Source organism: Balearica regulorum, chromosome 17 (assembly GCF_011004875.1).
Source record: "Balearica regulorum gibbericeps isolate bBalReg1 chromosome 17, bBalReg1.pri, whole genome shotgun sequence".
In the NCBI taxonomy this organism is placed as follows: Eukaryota; Metazoa; Chordata; class Aves; order Gruiformes; family Gruidae; genus Balearica; species Balearica regulorum.
Genome location: NC_046200.1, coordinates 11,177,846 through 11,198,695, shown reverse-complemented (window position 1 = coordinate 11,198,695; position 20,850 = coordinate 11,177,846). Strand labels below are relative to the sequence as shown.

At 39.3% G+C, this 20,850-nt stretch overlaps 1 protein-coding gene across 1 annotated transcript in view; it reads right to left on the bottom strand.

Annotated features, from left to right (window-relative positions):
* Window positions 1-1,856: 1,856 nt before the first annotated feature.
* MED15 (mediator complex subunit 15) overlaps window positions 1,857-20,850 on the bottom strand; it is a 33,039-nt gene continuing 14,045 nt past the window's right edge. The window contains 15 exon segments of the mRNA XM_075769450.1: window positions 1,857-3,413; window positions 3,562-3,625; window positions 3,627-3,676; window positions 4,556-4,722; window positions 4,928-5,088; window positions 5,547-5,585; window positions 5,587-5,614; window positions 5,784-5,847; window positions 6,248-6,323; window positions 6,325-6,383; window positions 7,275-7,317; window positions 7,320-7,404; window positions 7,726-7,868; window positions 18,846-18,935; window positions 20,130-20,498. Coding sequence (XP_075625565.1) covers window positions 3,280-3,413; window positions 3,562-3,625; window positions 3,627-3,676; window positions 4,556-4,722; window positions 4,928-5,088; window positions 5,547-5,585; window positions 5,587-5,614; window positions 5,784-5,847; window positions 6,248-6,323; window positions 6,325-6,383; window positions 7,275-7,317; window positions 7,320-7,404; window positions 7,726-7,868; window positions 18,846-18,935; window positions 20,130-20,498 — 1,572 coding nt within the window. The 3' untranslated portion in view covers window positions 1,857-3,279.

Below are 20,850 nucleotides of genomic sequence, written 5' to 3'. Positions count from 1 at the left end.
TATACTTTCCTAAATTTAAGCAGCATCATATGCTGTAAGATAACTGTAGTACATTAATAGTAAAGCATAAATATTTTCAGCAGCATACTGAGAAATGGATCAGTCCAGAAACCAAAGGCATGGTGCTTGAAAACAGGAAGATGTATTCATTAGTACAGTAATTCCCAAAAAGGGTGCCTGCAAGAGCATATTCCCCATGTTCTGCCCTGAGGCATCCAGTGTCGAGAGCCTGGCAAGAACGGGCAGCCCTGGGGAGCTCAAAGGCAGGACACCTTGTGCCAGGTTTGGCAGCCACCGATGTGCCTGCTGCCTGGCCACGCTAGGCAATGTCAGGGTAGCTCATGTAGCAAAAATAAAAAGCTAGACTTTAACACAGAAAAGCTATGCCTCAGATAAGGTTTGAAAAACAGAGGAACAGCCAATCTCACACTATTATCATTCCATGAAGAAAAACAGTAAGTCATTCAAAATACCAAAACTTTGGGGGAAAAAAATTCTCACTGAAGTTTAGTCTCATCAGCCAGACAGGACAGCCCATCACACAATCACCAAGCTCACCAGCAGGGCAGTAATCCTAACCCAATACCTTTCCTAATGGAAAAAGAAAGTTTCAGGGAATCACAGTAGCACTGATTTGCTGCATTCTCTCTGCAGTCTGATTGCCACAGCGGTGCCCCTTATAAAAAAGGCAGTTTTGCCACCACTCAAACACACACTAGTGAACAGCTTTGTTGAGAGAGAGGAGAACTCAGGCTGTTCAAAGAAGCCATCTTCATTGAACTGCGCTTAATGCAACACTCTTCATTCTCATTTCCTTATTACTGCTTTGAACATTTACACTGAAGTTTCATGATAGATTCCTTCAGCTGCTATTGTCACCTCATTTCAAATACAAGCTGATTATGAATTAACTTTGTATGCCATATGTTCAAGAAAGGAAAGGATCAGACATGCGTATTTCTGATTTCATGACAGGATTTGTGCATTTCTGAAAGACACGAAGCCCTGAATTTTTCAGAAGAGGCATTTTCTGAATTCAATTTCAATGCCTCAACAGCTGATAAAGTAACGAAACATTAATACTCATTTACTCCTACTTTGGTGCATCTTTCCAAGGACTTGGGAATAAACTTGTATTATTTTAGCAATACCTATAAGGAGCTTATGAGTTTGCCCATCAACAGAAAAGGCAGGCAGCTATATTGATACGCAGCTATTAATCTGACACATTGTGGTTCATGGCCCACTTCCAGTTTACACAATTTATTTCCCAACTGAGAAGTTGCTGTATGTCAGGATGCCCACCCCACCCTCTTAGTGTAACATCTCGTTGCATCTTGTTCGAAGGAAAACGGAAAGGTACTGCAGTGACAGCTCTGAAAACTGCACTAGGAAAAGTATTGTAAACTTGAGGGACATGCATGTTTTGCACCTATTTCCAGATACGCGTTAACCAAATTGTTAAGAAATAACTGCTAGAAATGTCTCAGTGTTAGATCCTGGCAGTATCTTTAAGCACCCCTGTTTCTATCCTAATTCTTGGGTTATGACTTAATTATCTCAAACTGTACTGATGCCACGGGTTCTTTTGCCCTAAGGAAAGAGCATGCCATGTAACAGTATCAGTGAAAAAAACTAGATCTTTTGATTGTAGATACCATTACTAATCTCTTGACCAGGTCTTCCAATTCACTCTGAGGACAGTAAAGATAATGTTGCATGGGATGAAGAACCATTTATGATCTCCTCCCCTAACCTTCAAAGCGTACGAGTTTTCACTTACCACAGAACAAAGTAACCATCATCCAATGGACACAAAAGAACTGGTTTTAGGGATCAACATGGGAAGAGCAGTATAATGTTAGCATCCAACACAGGAATAATAATAAATTTATTACAATAGAAACAAACAGATAATGCATTAGTTCATGTACAAAATACTGATAGCATTCTGCTGCCTCAGTCAGTGCTTACTAAGTACCCACATTTAAAAACATCCTAAAACTGATGACACCACACAGATTTACGAAGGTCATAGCAATTTCTTGACACTACTGTAAGAGAGCCCAGCTACTCTTTAAGGTTTGCTGCACAATACAGGGAGATGGAGCAGAATATAATGGGAAAATTTGAAATACTTATGCACCAGGAAATTAAGAGTGAGCAATTTATAAGCATGGGGAAAATAAAACAATCACCCTATGCATGAAATTAGAGTTACTCGCGGCAAATGTTTTCATTAGAAGTGCCCAACAATAAAGCAGCTGATGACTGACTTCAGTGCCCATCATTGCTCAAGGCACAAAATATTAGTTGTCAGTTCTACTCCTGAGCTATGTTATTTTTTTCCTTTCTTTTTTAAACAAAACTGATGTAGCATAGAAGCATTTTCACTGACCTGCATCAAGTCCCAAAGGAAGCCAGATGCCTCAGAGAGTCTCTTAGTAAAAAAAGAAACGTAGCTACAAGCCTGCTGGATTTGATTTGTGTTACTAGGGCTTTATACTGTGGGGTTTCCCACACACACACACCTTTACTGAGTTTATATAGGAAGTCAGTGTGCACATTAATATCTCATCTTTCTCATCACCTCACACTTTGGAATGAGAAACGTGGTCATGCTAACCAGAAACCACTTATACAAAGTAGTGTTTAAAATAAGCTAGAAAATAACTTTTTTCACTCTATTTGGTTCCCCACCCCCAAGTATAATTATCCAGATTTATCTCAGATATTTGAGGGATGCCTTAAAAAGCTGTAATTTATCTCATCTCTGGGCAAGCTACTAGGCAAAAAGATTTCTGCAACCACTGAGAAGTTGCAAGTGCATTCTAGTTGCATTCTAATTTATTTGTGGGGCAGTGTCAGGTCACAAACATACAGTGTGAAAGGAATACTGGCACTGAGCAAACTTTGAAGCAAATTAGGACATTCTCTCCCTACTCCCTCTTATACAGACTCCCTGATGGAAGTCCACAAATAATTTCTTCTCTAAGAAGACAATAAAAACTCATCCTAATACAGTCTCAAGAACCATATATACACATTTTGTATATTTGAAAATGCTGGCAAAAGTCCACAGAGGGAGAAGATAAAAAGGATGAAAGCTAAGTCTAACATCAGGTTCTCTACAGAACCTGACACCTAGAAAACAAAACAACATAAGGCTTCTTTCTTCTAAAGTACCCTCCCCAAAATGCCTGTGATTTTCCAGCAGCATGTGGAAGAGGCCAGTTGTTGAGACCTTCTTTCTTGCTTCACAATTTAGAAAGTGAGATGTTATGCAGCAGAGAGGCAGGCCTGACGAATACTTTGTGCCCAAGTGTTTAAAAGTGCCGTGACTGAATGCTTGTCTGGAAGTTGCAATAGTTTTGAAGTCATGTACCGATACACTGACTGCAAAAAGGGATTGGCTGCTGGAAAAAAAAAAAAAAAAGATAACAGATAAACAGTCATAATAAAAATAAATAACATTTAAATAATAATAATTTAAAAAGAGTAATATTAGGTGTTCACGTTTCCCCACTATTACCACATACACATGCCCAACAAATGTCATGCTAGCATCCTCATACCATACTGTCTAGGGTTTTTTTATCCACAGAGGGCTCTGATCTGGATAGTCCTGCTGGAACGCTGAGCTGTAGTGGTGGAACATTCGGCAGATTCTTGTCATCTAGAATGCAAAACACACTTCCATCAGAACAAAGCATTCCTTCCTAGACAAAGGGGTGTTTTGTGCACAATCCAGCTTGGTTTCTAGCTTCTGAACCCTAAGAAGGAATGAGGCTGTATAACTCCGTTTTATTGGAAGGCAATCTCATTGCTCACTTTAACGACACTCTTAAATTCTTGGAAGAAAGCCTGGCAAACATAGCTCCATCTCTCACACATTTCTGCACCTTGCCAATCTCACCATTTCATCACTGAGACACCTCATTTTTGAAAATTAAGTGCTTTATGTACTAATATTCAGGACAAAAAAACAATTCAGATTTCTCAAATGAAGGGGAGGAGGAAAGAATCTATTTTTCCCCATTGGAATCCAAGAACAAAACAAGATAATAGACTATAACACTTTATGAATTATTAAGCTGAGACAAAAAAATATGCAATATGAATTTCTTTTGTGAACATACACCCATTGTCAGTGATCACTACTACAAATTGAAATAGACCCTCCCAAAAATTAACTCAACATCTTTCTAGCTCTGTCCTAGTTGTTGGAGACAGAACAACTCATATCAGAAGAGGTCAGATCAGGAATCAAGATTGTTGCTAGCAACAAGTAATTTTCTAGACACTAAATGAAATTACCAGTTGCAACTTCAGTGCAAAGAACAGATCAGCTGGTGTGAATGAAACCTCCAGGTGTACCCTGAAGCAGACTATGTAGAATGTCATGATTAAGCAGTGCTATGAATCTGGTAAGCACAGACTTCACGCAGAAGTGACTGGTTGGCAAGATTCAAGACTGTTAGCAAAAAACTTCAAATTTCTACAGTCAAGCTCAGCAATTCTTTCTGAATTCAGCCTTTTGTTTCTTCTTACTTACCTAGCTTGCATATGAGATGAACTGTGCCATTATTACTGCAGTGAGAAGGGTCCAGGTTCACCAGGAATTTAGGATTTAATCTTGCGACTTCCCCTTGTAACACATTTGGTATGGTCTGTCTTTCATCCTCTTCATATTTCCGTTTTCGAGGGGAAGCAACTGGAGCCCTATATAAAATAGGGTCCACAAAAGGACTAGGTGAAAACGTTATGCCAACATCGCGTTTGTCAAATATTTTACAGGTGTAAAAAGGAAACATAGAACTCACACCCATCCATAAACCCATCTGTTGTTTTAATAATTCCTACTTATAAAATAGTTTTTCCTTCAATAATGAGCATTTAAGACAGACAGCAGGTCAATGATACATACGTGATCGGTGGTCCGTGAATTGCAGTCATAGCTGGCATAAATGTACGGTAAAGGGAATGGTTGAAGACCGGTGAACGTATGTTGGCCAGAACAGCGTCCAGAAGAGGCTGACACAAGTACTGCTGTTTGGTGGGGGGCACTGGGGGAGGCGGTGGAGTAGGCTAAAACACAATCATCATCTTTTAATCATCACCAAAAAAGAAATCCTCTACTATTGATTCTGCAAAATTTTATAGCAGTAAAATTCCAATGCATGAAATGCAAAAGGATTCTCAAAACTGCATACAGTAAGTAACATTAAGAGGAAAAGAGCCATCTGCAGCTTTCATTTAGGAAGTCTGTCCTGAAATCAGCTGCAAAAGTTCACAGAAAGAATTACTCCAGTCTCTGCACTAAGCACAAGAATTGAAAATTCATGTAAAAGATACATATATTATCTTTCACATGAAGTAAATGCTTGCCCATTTTTTTTCCTGCTTTCTTATTTTGTCCAACCTTACTTGAAGTCTTAACAGCATGAGCAACAAGGAATGCAAAAAAACTACCTTGCCAAACTGTACGACCTTTTGGAACTAATTATGGAATTGCTTATCTCTTGCGAGCACAAAGCGTTACATACCACAGCCATATCATTTTTCAGCTTCTCCAGAGCAATTTCCACATTTCTGCAGTGTCTTCAGAGGGCACCTGCAGAAAGGGAGGCATTTTATCACCACAAAATGGTCACCTCAGCTGAAAGTGTTTCTACTATCTGAGCCCCCAGGCAGCTTCAATGCCAACATGGCTGGACGCGTAAACAATAAATTTGTAGAAGAGCTAGGAAACCTGATGTCCAGCCAAAAGAAAAAAGAATTACCGTTTTGAAGGGTCAGTCAGGATATCTAAGAGACTCTTCATTTTACTCAGGTCCTTCTTCCTATCTGAAATAATACCAGAGACACATATACTGACTACAAGAATAGTTTCCATATATGCAGACAAAAATACAGTATACAGTTAAAAAGTGAAAACATGATCCAACACTGCGGAAAGTAGAGAGGATCAAAGATCTCTAATCATAATATATATCCATTGTGTAAGCTCTATGTGTCTCAAAAACTCTCAAGTAAAGGAAAACTGATGGGAATTTAAGGATGAGTATTTTACCCACTCTTCACAGTAAAATCTTTACAGTCTCATAGGCACAAAAAGAGCAACTAACTTTCACTGTCATTTTTTAATCCCTGGCATAGAAACCATCACAAAAGGCAAGGTACTGCTTCTTCATCAGAAGAGATAGTTGACAGAGAGAAATGCATGACTAAATATAGGGAACCTCACCTTCATTTTTATCTATTTTATTGATCATCCTCCGGAGTGGCTCAATGTATTTTGACAGCTGTTTGAGTTTCTCCAAGATACTGCTGCTCCTCTGACTGGCTAGAACTGCTGGACTCATGACAGAATTTGGGATTTCCTGGCAAGAAGTAAAGACTGCATGTCACAGAGATGATAAATGATACTGCAGAACAGCATTCCTCGCATTCCAAAAATCTAGATCTGAAATGTGGCACTCTTGAAGTATAGCTCACGTCAAGCACCCAAATCCACAACTGGATGCCATTTTAAGTGCTTGTCCAACCCTCTAATCTTTGTGTAGAAATAACAGGTTCTGTGGACAGAACAGCAATTCCCATTTATACAATTTTTTCTGAAAAGGTCCAAAGCTTCATATAACCATTTTCTAGGTCCTCATTTGGCCTTCACTCTGGTGCATTAAACACCAAATCAACACACTGAATTTGCTGCAGGTTTCCTTAAGTTGGTGCTTTCCAAACTGCAGAGCACACAACACTGGTATGAGAAGGAAGCCAGTATGTTACTTCCATTCACTGTATCAGAAACTGCTTATTACATCTGGGAGAGAGAAGAGCTGAAGTGTCAGAGTACACCCTGGGAAGGCACTTTGGAGCAAAGCAGCTTGCTGCCTCTGAATAAGTAGTTACATCCTTTACAATTGCATGCTGTTTGCTCAGGGGTCCCTCCTGCATGGAACCACGGAATCATTATGCCTCTATAAACTTGCTCCATTAAGTATAGTTCTTTTTTCAAAAGACTGGGAAAGTTAGAAAAACCCATTGCATAGTTCAGTGATGAGAGGTTTCAATTGATTTTGATTTGAGTAATCCATGTTGTAGTGTTATGTGGTGCAGGTGACATGTTCACTACTTGCAATGCTGGCCTGCTTTGTAGAGCTCTTGGAAGTTTACATCATGCCAGAACAGTTCACAGGTTTCCTGGGAACTATTACAGTTACCAAAACATACCCCAACTCACGGTCTGCAGTACAGTTTCTCAGATCATTTACCTGGAGTGTTTAAAGGACCTGGGATGGGAACCGTAAAGGTTCTGAGGTGTTCCGTGCAGCTGCTGGGCTCTGGGATGGTTGTGGAGATGGACTGGGGAGAAAGCTGCTGGGTGATGGAGCTGGGCCAGAGCTGAAAAATAAGGATAAAATCAACCTGCCAGAATCTGACAAGAAAGCACGATCAGCCTGTGAGCAGATATGCTTTCAGTAAGCATCGCTATGGCACTCTGTGGGCTCTGCCAGTAGACTCAGTGAGGATTTCTACACAGCTTCTTCATTTAAAATGGGGTTTTCAGAGTGTATTTGGCACAATCCCACCTGTACTCTCACTGAAGTTCATGTTAAAATTCCATCCCCTTCAATGGAAGCAGAGTAAGATATATTGAATCCTTCTGAAAACCTCACCCTCATGGCACTGACAAAGGTCCTCGAAAGTTGCAGTCTAGCTCACCTGACATTTGAATTTGGCTGAGAAGTTGGCTGGCCTGGCTGAGGAGATGGCTGCGGCTGTGGTGGTGGAGGCATTTATTGGGGTGTTTGAGCTTGTTGGACAGGAGATGGGGATGACATCATGGTAATATTGTTCTGGCTGACCTGAGAGGTGGAAAAAGATAAGATCAATAACAACAAAAGGGAGTATGGGATGGGAACCTAACTAAAAGGCTTTACCTATGGAGAGAAGCGTATCCTCAGGCCTACAAGACATGAAAGTGTTAGTTTCCTGTCTCCCCCATAGTGACAGTCCACCCTGTATCCACTCTTGAGGCTCCCAGGGCAGTACTTCATATCAACTTTACTAAAAATAACCATTAAAAACTGCATGTAATTTGAGTAACAGTATAATAAACTGTTTCATTTCTCAAACAATCATGTTGCATAAAAATATCACATAGTGCCACCTGAGAAACCTCGTTACTTCACTAGAACTAGAGTAAAGCAGGGCAGGAAGAAAAGACAGCTCTAATTTGAGAATTAACAGCCATTTTGTTATTTTGACATTTTAATTACAGCCTTCGAAGCTCTGTCAGATTTGATTGTAGCTTTCCACTGGTTTTCTTTAGGAGGACAGGAAGAGAAAAAAAAAAAGAAAAAAAAAAAGAGTAAGCCAAACCATCCACCATCTTGTTTAATATTCAGCCTTTGTCAATCTGGGGGGAGATAGAAACACTCCACACCTGAATGGCTGGGTGGGAAGAAAAAAAAAAAAAAAAAGTAGCTTTCTGACCTTTGGAGAATGATGAGGTGTGCCTGAAGGACAAAAAAGGACGAGTAAGAGCATTTCTAGAACAGCACCAAACTCTGGGTCACAACTAAGGTTACTCTGTAGACTATAAAAGTGCCAGAGTATGCTCAAATTAGAGCAACTTCTCACATTTGTTCTAACGGACATTTTGAACCCTTGATCACTTAAAACCAACAGAAAGCCTGTATCATGGCCAGAAGCATGGTATAGTAATGTAGGCATTAAGTGATCATGTTTAAGGCACATGCAGAATTCTTATGAACCTTATGGCATATAAGTACATACAAAGATAAATTGACTTAGCCTGCAGAGGCCACATATTGTGACTCAGTAACCCAGGTGTCCATTCTGTCAGTCATTGATTAACACCTTTATGAATTAACAACTCTTCCCTCACTCTAAACCATTTTAAGCAGAGGTCCCAGTCAATCCACAAGTCCCATACACTTCATGGACACTGCAATTTGGTGTTGTCCTTCACTCACTTGTTAAATATCATCTAAATCATCCAACTGTTTCCAGAGGACACAATGTTTACCACATTAAAAAGTAAGTATTGCAAGATCTACTTTTGCATGTATGCACTGCATATGACAGGAAATGCTTTGATTGGAATACTGCATTACAGCTATACAAGAGGTCACACTCCACAAAAAAAAAAAATTAAAAAACCCCCCGTGACTAAACAATCCCCAGCTAGGTGCAAACTTGAAGATACTAGTTTATTGTCCATTAAGGCATAGTTTTAAAAACAAATGCAGCCTGATATACTATGATTTTTTTTTTTTCAGATTTTCAATAACTGCATTACCTTCGCAACCTCTCCTACAAAGATAATATCTAGAACAAGTGAGGCTGAAATTATGTTTTAATCAGCTATTATATCTTCCTTTCCTTGACAATCAACACATACTGAGACTGTGCTTGCTGTTTTCCATAGGAGGTGGATTCTTTAACAGCATGTGTCTCCTCAACAGCTGGAAAAGCATTTCTGAGACTGAAAAGCATAGTCTGCTTCCCACAGAAAACAAAGCATCTCACCACTGTTTGGAAGGACACTAGGATGAACACTGCAAAAAGCAACACACTGATACTGTTTTTTTTTTTACAATTCCATTTAACATTCTATTAAACAGCAAGTCATTTAGAACTTAACCCATACAGATGCTGCACCCATCTTTCATCAAGTCAAACTAAGACCACTTTTAAATGGGTCCATCGCTTCCTGAAAATCAGGCCCCTTTTAAGTGTCTCTCTGGTTATATAAAATTACTTCTGAAAACTAAAATCCTTGTATTTTTGGGAAGGAAGGAGAAAGATTTCATTAAAAGTTTTTGCCAGATTTAAGCTTCTGTATCTACTTCAACACGAGATCCCTTCACATTAATTTACAAATGTTGCAAAAAAGCAAAAAGAACATGCAGCATCTACTGTGCACATAAGCATAGAATGAATTAGTTCTGCTAACTTTTGTTGTATTACTCCTTCTCATTTAAGTACGTGCATAGGCAAACAGCTTTCCTCCTTACTACAGGTTTGCTCTCTGCCAGCTTCATTGCAGAGTACCAAAGGCTAATGCCTAATACTAAAGAAAATGGGACCTTTTTAAAAAACGTGCACTCAGAGGTATGCAATTCAGAACTTACTGCCTCACTTTTCTTTGAAAGCAGTTAATTTGCTACATAATAATTTCAGATGTCTTTCTACAGAACAGATTTAAAGATGCTTTCAGCTTTTAGATTTCTATATTGTTTGCAGGATATGGATTAAGATTATAACAATTTAATGAAACTTCAACTTCTGGGGAATGCTCTAACTGACCCCCACTAAAAAGAAGGCTTTGAAAAACCAAAAACCAAAAATATCCAATAAACCAAAAGACAAAAAAACCCCAACCCTTCCTCTGGAGCTTTAACTCCATTAAACTAATTTAGCTCCTCATTTAACTCCAGCATTAAGCCATGGTTACTGATCATTTGTATACCCTTCATCTTCAAACATATATAAGGAAATACAACAACATATTTTTCACTGCAGGATGAGATTTTCTGCATCTACAGCATATTCATGGACAGTTATTACAGCCCACTGAACATGAATTTCCTCTGCAACTCTACAGTGACCCGATGATGACAACAAAGCCCTAATTTTCTGAAGTCTTGCCCAAAAGATATTTAGGCTTGCATGACAAAAGTTCACACTTAATATCCACTAAATCAAAGCTATTCTTAGTAGAGAACACCATGCTGGAAGAATAAACTTAGCTATAAGGCCTACCTCCAGTTTGCTGAGTTTCAGGCAAGGAACAGCACTCAGTAGATAAGGCTAGCGAGAGTTTTTCAGAACCTCTCAGTAGCAAGAGTGTACAATATGTAGAAGCTAAAAGCAAGGAAAAGGAGACTGCAACAAGGCACTGATGTGAGGAACAGTAGAAACACCTTTAGTTTAAAGGAAAAACTCCAGAAAGCATTTACATTACTGTACTTACAGTTTCAATGTTAAGCCAGTAAGCACAACTTGCCCGTTCTGTTACAAACTGGGTTTAAAGTTCACCATTATGCAGCTTTACCTGACAAAATGGGAACTGCAGAGTTTCAAATAAGTTCAGATACAGGTTTCCATATTCCCAGTCAGGCCAGTATCCTTTGCTTTATTTTAGTATTAACTCAGTTTTACCTCCCGCTCCCCCCCCCATATTTTCAGTTTGCTGAAGATTTCTGTGCCAACAACAAATTGAAGTTCATACTATTGCAGACTACAGTAACTTTGTAGACAGAACTTGAAGGTTTTGACACTAGAAATACAGAGGAATGACTGGTATTAGCACATTAGTTATGTAATTGCTAAAGCAAAAGCTTTAGATTAATCTTTTAAAATTTCAAAATCAGCAGGTTTCGTAAGCCAATCCAAACATGGTATATGAAATTTCTCTTAGCTGTTCAAAAAGTACCACTAACATTGATTGTAGTTCCATGTTTGGTAACTATTCGGGCACAACTAACTTCAGCTAAGGAAAAAAAAAAAGTCAGTTCTAATTCTCTGGCAATTCGAAGACCAAGAGATTGTTGAAATAATGCCTTATCAGTAAATATATTCTTTTGATTGAAAAGACCATAATAGCAAAAAATTTCAACCACAACAAAAAAACTCACTGCAGAATGAAGTGAGCCTTGTGATAAAAAAGGACAGATGGACATTTGTGTCATATCAGGGTAAAATAAATAGCCACACAGCATTGATACCACATCTGGTCCTTTTGTTGAAAGGGATTCTCAGTGCAATACCAAGATTCTTTCTGAAAGAGAAAAGATACTCTGAACTACCTATCACCAAGTCTAAAATACTTTGATACTGTAGTCAAGGAGATGACAGACTCTTAATGAGTAATTAATAACCATGATATATACTACAGCCCTTTACTCCTATTGTGAACAGCTGCAAGGGCTCTGATGACAACATTCCTAATTTCTAATCCACCTAGAACCTGAACAAAATGTTTTGGCTGACAGCACAAGAGATTCATGCTGATCTGGAGCTGTCAAGGATATGGTATGTCAGACTGGCTTTAAAAACATGCTTCCCGCCACCATTAATCTATGACTCACTCATCTACCACCTGCTTAGAGCCATTTTCACTCCAATTATTGTTCATAAAGAAGTTTCTTCTTCTGCCTTCTCTAGTTGTTCAGTCTTCTATATAATTTTCACAATCCTTGGCATGCTACTGAGAGCACCCCTTGATGACAATTCACTTGGTGTCAGAAATCAAAGCCCCTCAAAAACCACAGACATGACAGCAGTACAAGATCAGCCTATGGCATTGAATGCTTAAACTAGAGGTCTTTTATTATGACTCAAATATTAAATATAAGCCAACCTAATACTTAAATATCTATCGGAAGGCCTCACCATCAAACCAAACATTGTGAATACTTCATACAGGAGATGATTGTCTCAGTATATATAAACTGTTACAGCAAAAAAAGCTCAAAGTAAATTCTCCTTTGATTCAACAGTTATGCCTGGGTTTTACTTCAGTTAACATCAGACCATCCATCTTAAACCAGAAACAACAACAGACATGTTTGCCTAGGTCTGCAGAATCTTTCTGGTCACTGTATCTACCTTAGCAAATTCCTGAGAAGAAAAGGCTGCGCCTACTAAACTTGACGCAGCAGCACTAGGAAGCAGAGTTTCAGACATTCCACAGCCCCAGGACAAGCTTGCAAAGGAAACAAAAATGCAAAGATTGAAGAAACTTTCATTAAAACTATGAACAAAATGCAGTGACATTAAGAACTAAAACTGCACCTGGTATTAAATTTGAAAATTAGCATCTAGAAGAACAAGACACGAGGTTCACGAGTAACAGATAGAAAGATGCAGGTGAATGCTATTCCACCATCACAATATACGTATTTAAACCAACATCAATCACATAAGGCTCAGCAAACTTCGACAAATCAGAGCAGTGCCTTGCTTTGTGACTTACTGGTAAGAACTCAGTTCTATTTTCTTCTAGTTCTCCCCATTCCTGCTCCCCCAAAATGACACATTTTGCTTGCAAAAGATGACTACAAGGTTTTTAGCAGATCCCGACCCGCACCAGGAAGATGCAGTACTCTGATCTCACGCATCTTCCAGCAACAGCTGGATAGGTGCTGCCAGCCTGCCTACACAGGTTCTTCTCTGATGTAGGTACAAGTGGAATCCTTCTTGGCAGTTCCTCCTACACAACCGTGAAAGAAGAGAACAGCTCCATTTTTCTTCATCCCTGATACCATGCCAAGAAGCTACTCAAATTGAACGAGCCAAGTTTAATAGTAAAGAAAGAAGGACCTGTACAGAGCATGAAACATGATAAATAAGGTCCTAGACACAACTCAGCCAGCACACTGCAGCACTGGCTTGCAGCACTCATAAATACACACTCGTGGAGCGTGGACAAAAGACTAAAGAGAAACCACAAAGTTCTAATTTCAGACTTGAATCAATTATGAACATGGAAACATTTTAAAATTAAATATCTATGCTGCTTTAAAAACGCTTTATTTGATATCCCAAGCTCTCAGAAAATCTATTATTTAAAATGAAAAAGGAACCATAAAAAACCTAAACAGCCCAATACCCTGAGTAACACCAGCAAGTTAGTTGTTTGATGAAAAAGTGAACTTCCCCTTGCTTGAAAGAAAGTGCTATACAATCACTTATCGAATGCTTTGCACAATTCCTGACACAATGTGCTTTGACTCAGTAAATACCTGTGGCATTTGCTGTCCGCCCAAAGGAATGGAGCTTGGCGGTGTAGCAGACACAGCGGTGGTAGGCGGGAACCGTGGTCTTATTTGCATCCCACCTCGGGCCATAGGTGCGGTGATCATCTTTGAGGACAGAGGGACAACAGACAAAAGTAATCGCAAACAAGAAATGCAGTGCACTGGCAGGATGAGAAGCACATGCAACCTCCAGGAATTAGGGGGAGGGGTAGCATGAAGGGAAGGTTAGTGAGCTTTTCTCTAAAGGCTAACCTAACATGCTACCTTATAAATCAAACTCTTTTTTTTATCCTCTTTCTATCCATTTTTAGAAAGCATCTAATGAATTCTAGGTATCTTGAGGGAGCTGATATGTAGATTCAGGTCAAGGGGTGACTATGCTATCATTTGCATGAAGAGCTTTTCTTAAATTTTGGCTGACATCTGGAATTTCTGGAATTCTTGGAAATAAGTACTATAAGATTGTTGTGAAGAATGCTCCATATAAGAAGCTAAAAAATGCCATAGGTTTCTGATGTGCTATCCCCCATTGTGGACTCAAAAGGATTTAGCAGTATTTGCATACGCCAACCTTCATTATAAAAGAATTTGGCAGACAGTTCAACAGCAACTGTCAGTAGGAATGCTCCACTGTAAGCAAAATTTCAGACCAACCTAAACTGTGACAGTATAACAATGCCAAAGACAAGAAAAAGGACTTCTGTGTTTGAAAAAGCTAATTCCTTCCTTTTATAACCCACAGTATAGTTAAATATATCCTTGTAATTTCCATCATTTTGACAAATACCCATTCGTCTATTACTAAGCTGTGCTAAAATATTCTGAGTCCACAATCTGCCTCAAGCTTATTCATGTGCTATTTAATGCTCCAGATGTACAGATTAAGCACACCCTAAAGTACAATCATTTAGGACAAACGATGAAGGTTAGCATTACAATTTTTATTTTAAAATAGTCTTAGTACTATGCTACTCTGCAGTGTCTAGAAGTGCCTTTCAGAACTATCAGCTTGCATGAGCCATACAGATTTAATCAGATATATCTGTATAGCCCTCTTACTCAAAATTTGATATTACACCATGTATGCTGAGAGTTTACAGCAAGCACAGCATATTTTTGAGGTAGTATTTGGGTAACTTTGGCAGATTCACTTATCAGTAAAGAGCTTCTGTTTGGTACTTCAAAGGCCTACAGTAAAGTTCTCTGGACTACTTTTTTACCAGCATACATATTACCAAGGAACTTCTACAGGCCCTAACGAACCTACAAGTTAATGAAGTCTCCTTTCAGTAAATGGTTTGGGGCATTCTTACTTAGTGTTCTATGTAAATGGACTGAAGCAGCCAGCAACATGTCTCTAGAAAGTCAGAGAATGCATGTGCTTACAATTGTTAAAAATAAATAAAATTAAATACAACATAGCAAGACTGAAAAAGGAAAGCAATAACTCATAAAGAAAATAGTGTCAAATTCAGCACAAACTGTTAGTTCACAACATCAGAGCAATGCAGTCCCTTTCCATCCAGGCAGAGAGGGATGGTCAGAGACAGGATTTCAAAAGAGAACAAATGAGAGCGCTTCAGACATCATGCACATGTACACACAGCATGCAACAGCCACCACAAGCAAACACAACAACCCAGCACTGGCACAAAGCACAGGTGGATGCTACAAAGTGCAGTGAAGAGCTACAGTGTCAACATGAGAGCTGGTGAAGCAACACAACCCTAACAAAACAAAAACAAAACCAAAACAAAAAAACAAACAAAAAAGGGAAATTGCTAGAAAAAAAACCCAGAACAAAACATATCCTTTCAGGCACAATCACCCCATCTTAGACCCTCGTGAATGCACATGGATCTTTGGAGCGTGTGAAATCCCAGGGATGTTCTGGTGACCCACATGTCCCATCTTGGTCCTGTTTCTCATGCCACACCACCAAAGTGTGAAGATTTAGATTATGCTTCTAATTTCCTTGACCTTGAAGAAGTATTCACAGTTTAAGTGTCTGGCAAACCACTGAACACCAGCATGACAAACTCCAATTCAAAGGCTTTCAGCTGTTTGTTGTATTGTGGCTGGTCAAACATTTATGCACATGTACTCAATTTTGGTTTTGATTTTTTTGGATTTTTTGATTTTTTTTTAAATGTATGCTTTGGAAGGGAGAAGTGTTTATATATAAACCAACACCAATTCCACTCTCTTAACAAAAGTAACATATTTTTCCCATTCTCTATCTGATTTACATTTATGAAACTTGTGACCCTTTGACAAAGGAGTCAGGAAAGGGGGTTCCAAAGACTGCATCTGTTTTATGCAAAGCAAGATATCCATGAAGGAGTTGTTCTTGTCAGTCTAAAACCAGAAGATACCAGAAGTGTTCAAGTACTTTTGAAAAAGATTTAAGCTGAAGGCAAATCCTCCTCCGCAAGTGAAATTGGTTTATCTCAATTTACAGAATTGAGAATTTTACCCCATAAAAATAGACAACAAGCAGAGGAAGACAGTCTCCCTCCACTGTAAGATATAAACCCCATTATTTGATAAAAATTAGGTGGAATATAACAATTAGAATCCCAAACCTGTAATTTCCTTTCATCTAAAAATCCAAAGATTCAGAATTCCGTAAATATGCAGCTTCTGTGTGAACATATGTAAGTACTGCGCCACTGTCACTCCACTAAAGGCAGCTCTGATTTTCAAAGAGCAACAGCCAATCTGCATTCTAAGCACCCAAAGGACTTGCACCACAGCAGTGATTAAGCTTATTAATACTTAACTCCAGTTGATTACAGATTTTTCTCTTGGTGCTGCAAGCACCTGTGCAGCACTCTGTGGTCACTAGGACACTACTTCGTTTATTTATCAGCTTCACCTCTGAGTTACATGTTCACAAGGACTAGACACCCTAGCTGGGTAACACTGACCTGCACAGTATCTTTACAACTTCAGAGAAGAACTTTAACACTCACGTGGACCCATGTTTAAACCTGGGATTACTTTTACTTTTATGTAGGAAGGATGAACAGAAACTTTACAGAAAAGGAAAAATGTAGCCATATCAACCAAAAATCCCAGTTTGAAAGCACCTAGAAACTAAGTTTAAATGTAACAAGCAAAGATTAGGATAGGGTTTGTTTATAACAAAAGCTTCCCTGAACCAAATGAAGAAATCAAGGCAGATTTATTTAAAATGCTGGTGCTAGTGAAAAATGTACTAAATACAAAGCAAAAAACACTCAAAAAACTTCCTATAATTTAAAGAAAATCCATATACCCTCTCAAGACCAAAGCTGCATTGTAATATTGTACACAGACACAATCTTAAAACTGAATTATTATATACAGAAAATATTTACACAAGCACAATAAATCTGTTTAATTATTGGACTTCACAGCATTAAGTGAGTTTTAGTAGACTCATATTGCAATGACATGCACATAAATGGAGTAAATCTTGTATGTGGGGTTTTCTAAACTCCATCTGTGATAGATAATGAGCAATCCCTGAGTTTACTACACGTCTGAATAAAGCTGCAATACAAAACCCATTGTCAACCATCTTATCACCCGAAACTTTTCAAATGCACCGTGCTGTTAAGCCACTGGCATATGAATTCACTAAACAGGGCAAGAATTAATTTGACTCTACATAAGCACAATCCCTCTGCTTAGGAGTTGAAAAGAGCACCATTAAGTTAGTAAAATGAAAAAAAGTCAGAGTCTCCTTCCAGTCAGCCTAAGCCCCTGCAGCTCCCACCTGGAAATTATTTAAGAAGCAAACAGAAGTTTTATTTCACATTTCAACTGTAGAAAGAGAATTCTGCATTGCTGCCAGTACTGTACCAACTGTACTTACCACTGCTCAGCTTTTACATCCTGTGTTACGTTGACACAAGCAAAAAGATCAATACAGAAACAGAACTTAGCGACCAACAAGGATGCGGGCCACGAGAGTTATGGTACAAGACAGTATTCCTGATACAAGCCTAGGAGATGTATGTTGAAGAACCAATTGTTATCACAGTCATGTAAAAGCTTCCAAATGTCTTACCAAATCTGTAATATTACTTGTGTGCTGAAGGGAAAATGGTGCCTGCAGACATGGAATATCTGAGCATGAGAACTCTGCCATTAATCCTAGTCAACCTCATTTCATCAGTCTGCCTCAGTCCCTTCATCTACAAAGTGGTGATAGTTGTACTTACCCACGTCTGTAAAATGCCTCAATATGAAACACTACAGAGGTAAGCCATGAAAGACTATTTCATATTCTTGTGGAAAATGGGATGAGAGGTTCAGCTCAAGCCATTCCCAATTGTTTTTTCCCCATGTCTCCTTCATACCAGACACACATCAAGGAACAATCACTGGGGCTACAAGTGTATTGCAGGATAAGAAAACTGTGTTAGACAATAAGCTTTCACCCAGCACTTTTTTTTTTTAATGTAACTCTGCACTTGTGACACATGCCATTTTTTCTTCACAATTCACATCCAAAACAAGAGCAATCTATATCTACTGCCCATTTCACTCAGAAAAAGAATGAAAGATGAAAGGAATGAAAGGGGAGTGCAGAGAGATTTCATCATCTATACTATTTTTATGATCGATAGATAGAAATGGAAGGTAAATCACAAGTGAGTAAAGATAGCAGGCAAAGATTCACAGAACAGAAATCAGTTTACACAACAAAGCAGTCACCTAAGAAGTTTAACAAAAGAAGAGGTGATACACTTCAGGTACAACAGTCAGACTTGCAGCGTGGACCACAGTAGGCCGTCTTATTGATGTGCATTCCTGTGTCAGTACAGGCAACAATCTTACCTACTCGAGACAGAAAGCATGCATAGAGAGGTTGTCAACGAAATCCTGCCTCTGACTCCAGGCAAAGGAGAAACAGCATAAAAGCCCATATCCTCTTCATAAAGGGGATGACTGATGTCAGACCCCTCATCAGAAAGCCACCAGAAACCCATCTCCATGCTCAACTCTAGCATGCATTTGCTACAGGCCTACAACTAGTGATACTGGCTCCTGGGCCCTTACCTGCCCTGAAGCTCCCATCTGAGCAGCTTGGGCCTGAGCTGCTTGCACTGCTGCTGCTGCCTGCTGCTGCTGGACCAGCTGAGCTCTTACCTTGAGTATGAGAAGAAAGAACACAAAAAGTAAAGTAAACATATGTACCTGATGAGGGCATGACACTTCTGTTTCAACTGAATTGACTACACTCAAAAAGGGTGTGGAGACAAGATCAGCCTCACACACATACTCTTTCTAAAGACTTTGAGCTTTCTTTATGAAAAGAAGTTCCCATGTTCCTAACATTTGGAACAGTCTTGCTACAGACCGTGCACCTAAGATTTGATTTCTTCTTGCAATTTCTTCCCTGTACTATCAGATCTTGCTATGACAATATCAGACATTTGAACTTTCTGGCAGACATAGTTAACCACATACGTGTTGATTTCCCTCAAGCACGCTGTATTAAGCACTTACCAATGACCAACAGCTCAAATGTTTATACGTTCATTATGACCGTCAGTGTGATGACAACTAACTACTCCTAGCTTAGCTGGTAGGAGCACAAAGTGGATGTATCAACTTGTCCATGTGGGGTGAATTTCTTGAGTGTGGCTGACACTCCACTGCTCCCCAGCGAGGCCGAAAGAAAAGCAGGTCTTGGGATTATGTCTGAGCTTCTGCTCAACAGCACATATGGAGCCCAGAAAAAACTGAATGTAATGCAACAGTTCAAAAAGCTGCACCATTAACAGGATGACCCAGTAAGAGGTTCAACAGAGTAAAACTACTGTCTTGTCCCCATTGTCTTTAAGGCAGGAACTACCGGTATCTTAAACTTTGACCAAAACCTGTAAACATGGCAGCAGAAGCAAAGCCAGCATGCTAGAAAGCCAACACTGGCTCCAGTCACACGAAATAGGCATTTCAAAGCACTTGCTCATGTTCTAGAGCAGCAAACATCATGGAGGTGATTTTTCTTTAACAAGAGTTTGTCTCTGGGTTGTTTTGTTTTTTTTTTTTTTAACTTATCCATTCAAGAGTAAGACAAGAAAATTATTTTTTAAATATTAGGTTCATAAATGGTTTTCATAAATTTCCAGAAGTCCTACTCTTAGACACAAAACCATTCTCTACTGGCAAGCCCAGACATAAACCTTTAAAAACTCTGTACTCATAACATGCTAACTACAGATCTCTTAATAAGCTATGTTTTTTCCCTACTTCATTATTAGCAAAAGTCAAAGAATTTTTTTTTATTTCTCTAGAGGATCATAATGAACCAACAATCAGCTGGTCACTAGCCCTTACCTGCATTGCTTTTAATTGCTGGGGCGTAAGAGTAACAGGCATAACCTGACTAGGAATTTGTCCTGAGATGGCCTGTGGCTGAGATACCATGGGCTGGGGTTGAGGCTGGGATTGTGGTGGAAGCTGAGACTGTTGTGCCTGAGCAACCTGTTGTTGTTGTTGCTGCTGCTGCTGTTGCTGCTGCATCTGTTGCATCTGCTGTTGCATTACTTGTTGAGGTGGCTGCTGCTGTATCTGTTGTTGTGGTATTTGTTGCTGCTGTTGCTGCTGCTGCTGTTGCTGCTGCTGCGCCTGCATAGCCTGTGCTGCCTGCAGCTGCTGCATTTGGGCAATTCGCTGTAGTTGCTGCTGCTGCTGTTGCTGTTGCATCTGAAAAGCAGGAAAAGCCAGGATGCTGAAGCTTCCAGCAATGCGATAGCAGCCTTATTTTTATAGCGTAAACCAAGAGCAAACAGAATCTTAACACATCAGGCTAAGCTTTTAAGCCCAAAAGGAAAGCCCAACTTTTTTATTCACTCACCCTTCATATATCTCAACTCTACGTAGTTGTCATGATTTAACCCCAGCTGGTAACTATACTTCCCAATACATTCCAATTAATCACCATCACTTTCCTGTCTTCTGATATGTATACAAAAATATCATTCCTTTAGTCTATGAGCCACCCCTCTAAAATGTCTGTTGAGTTCATTTAGTCCATGACTTTTGTGCCCCCTCTATC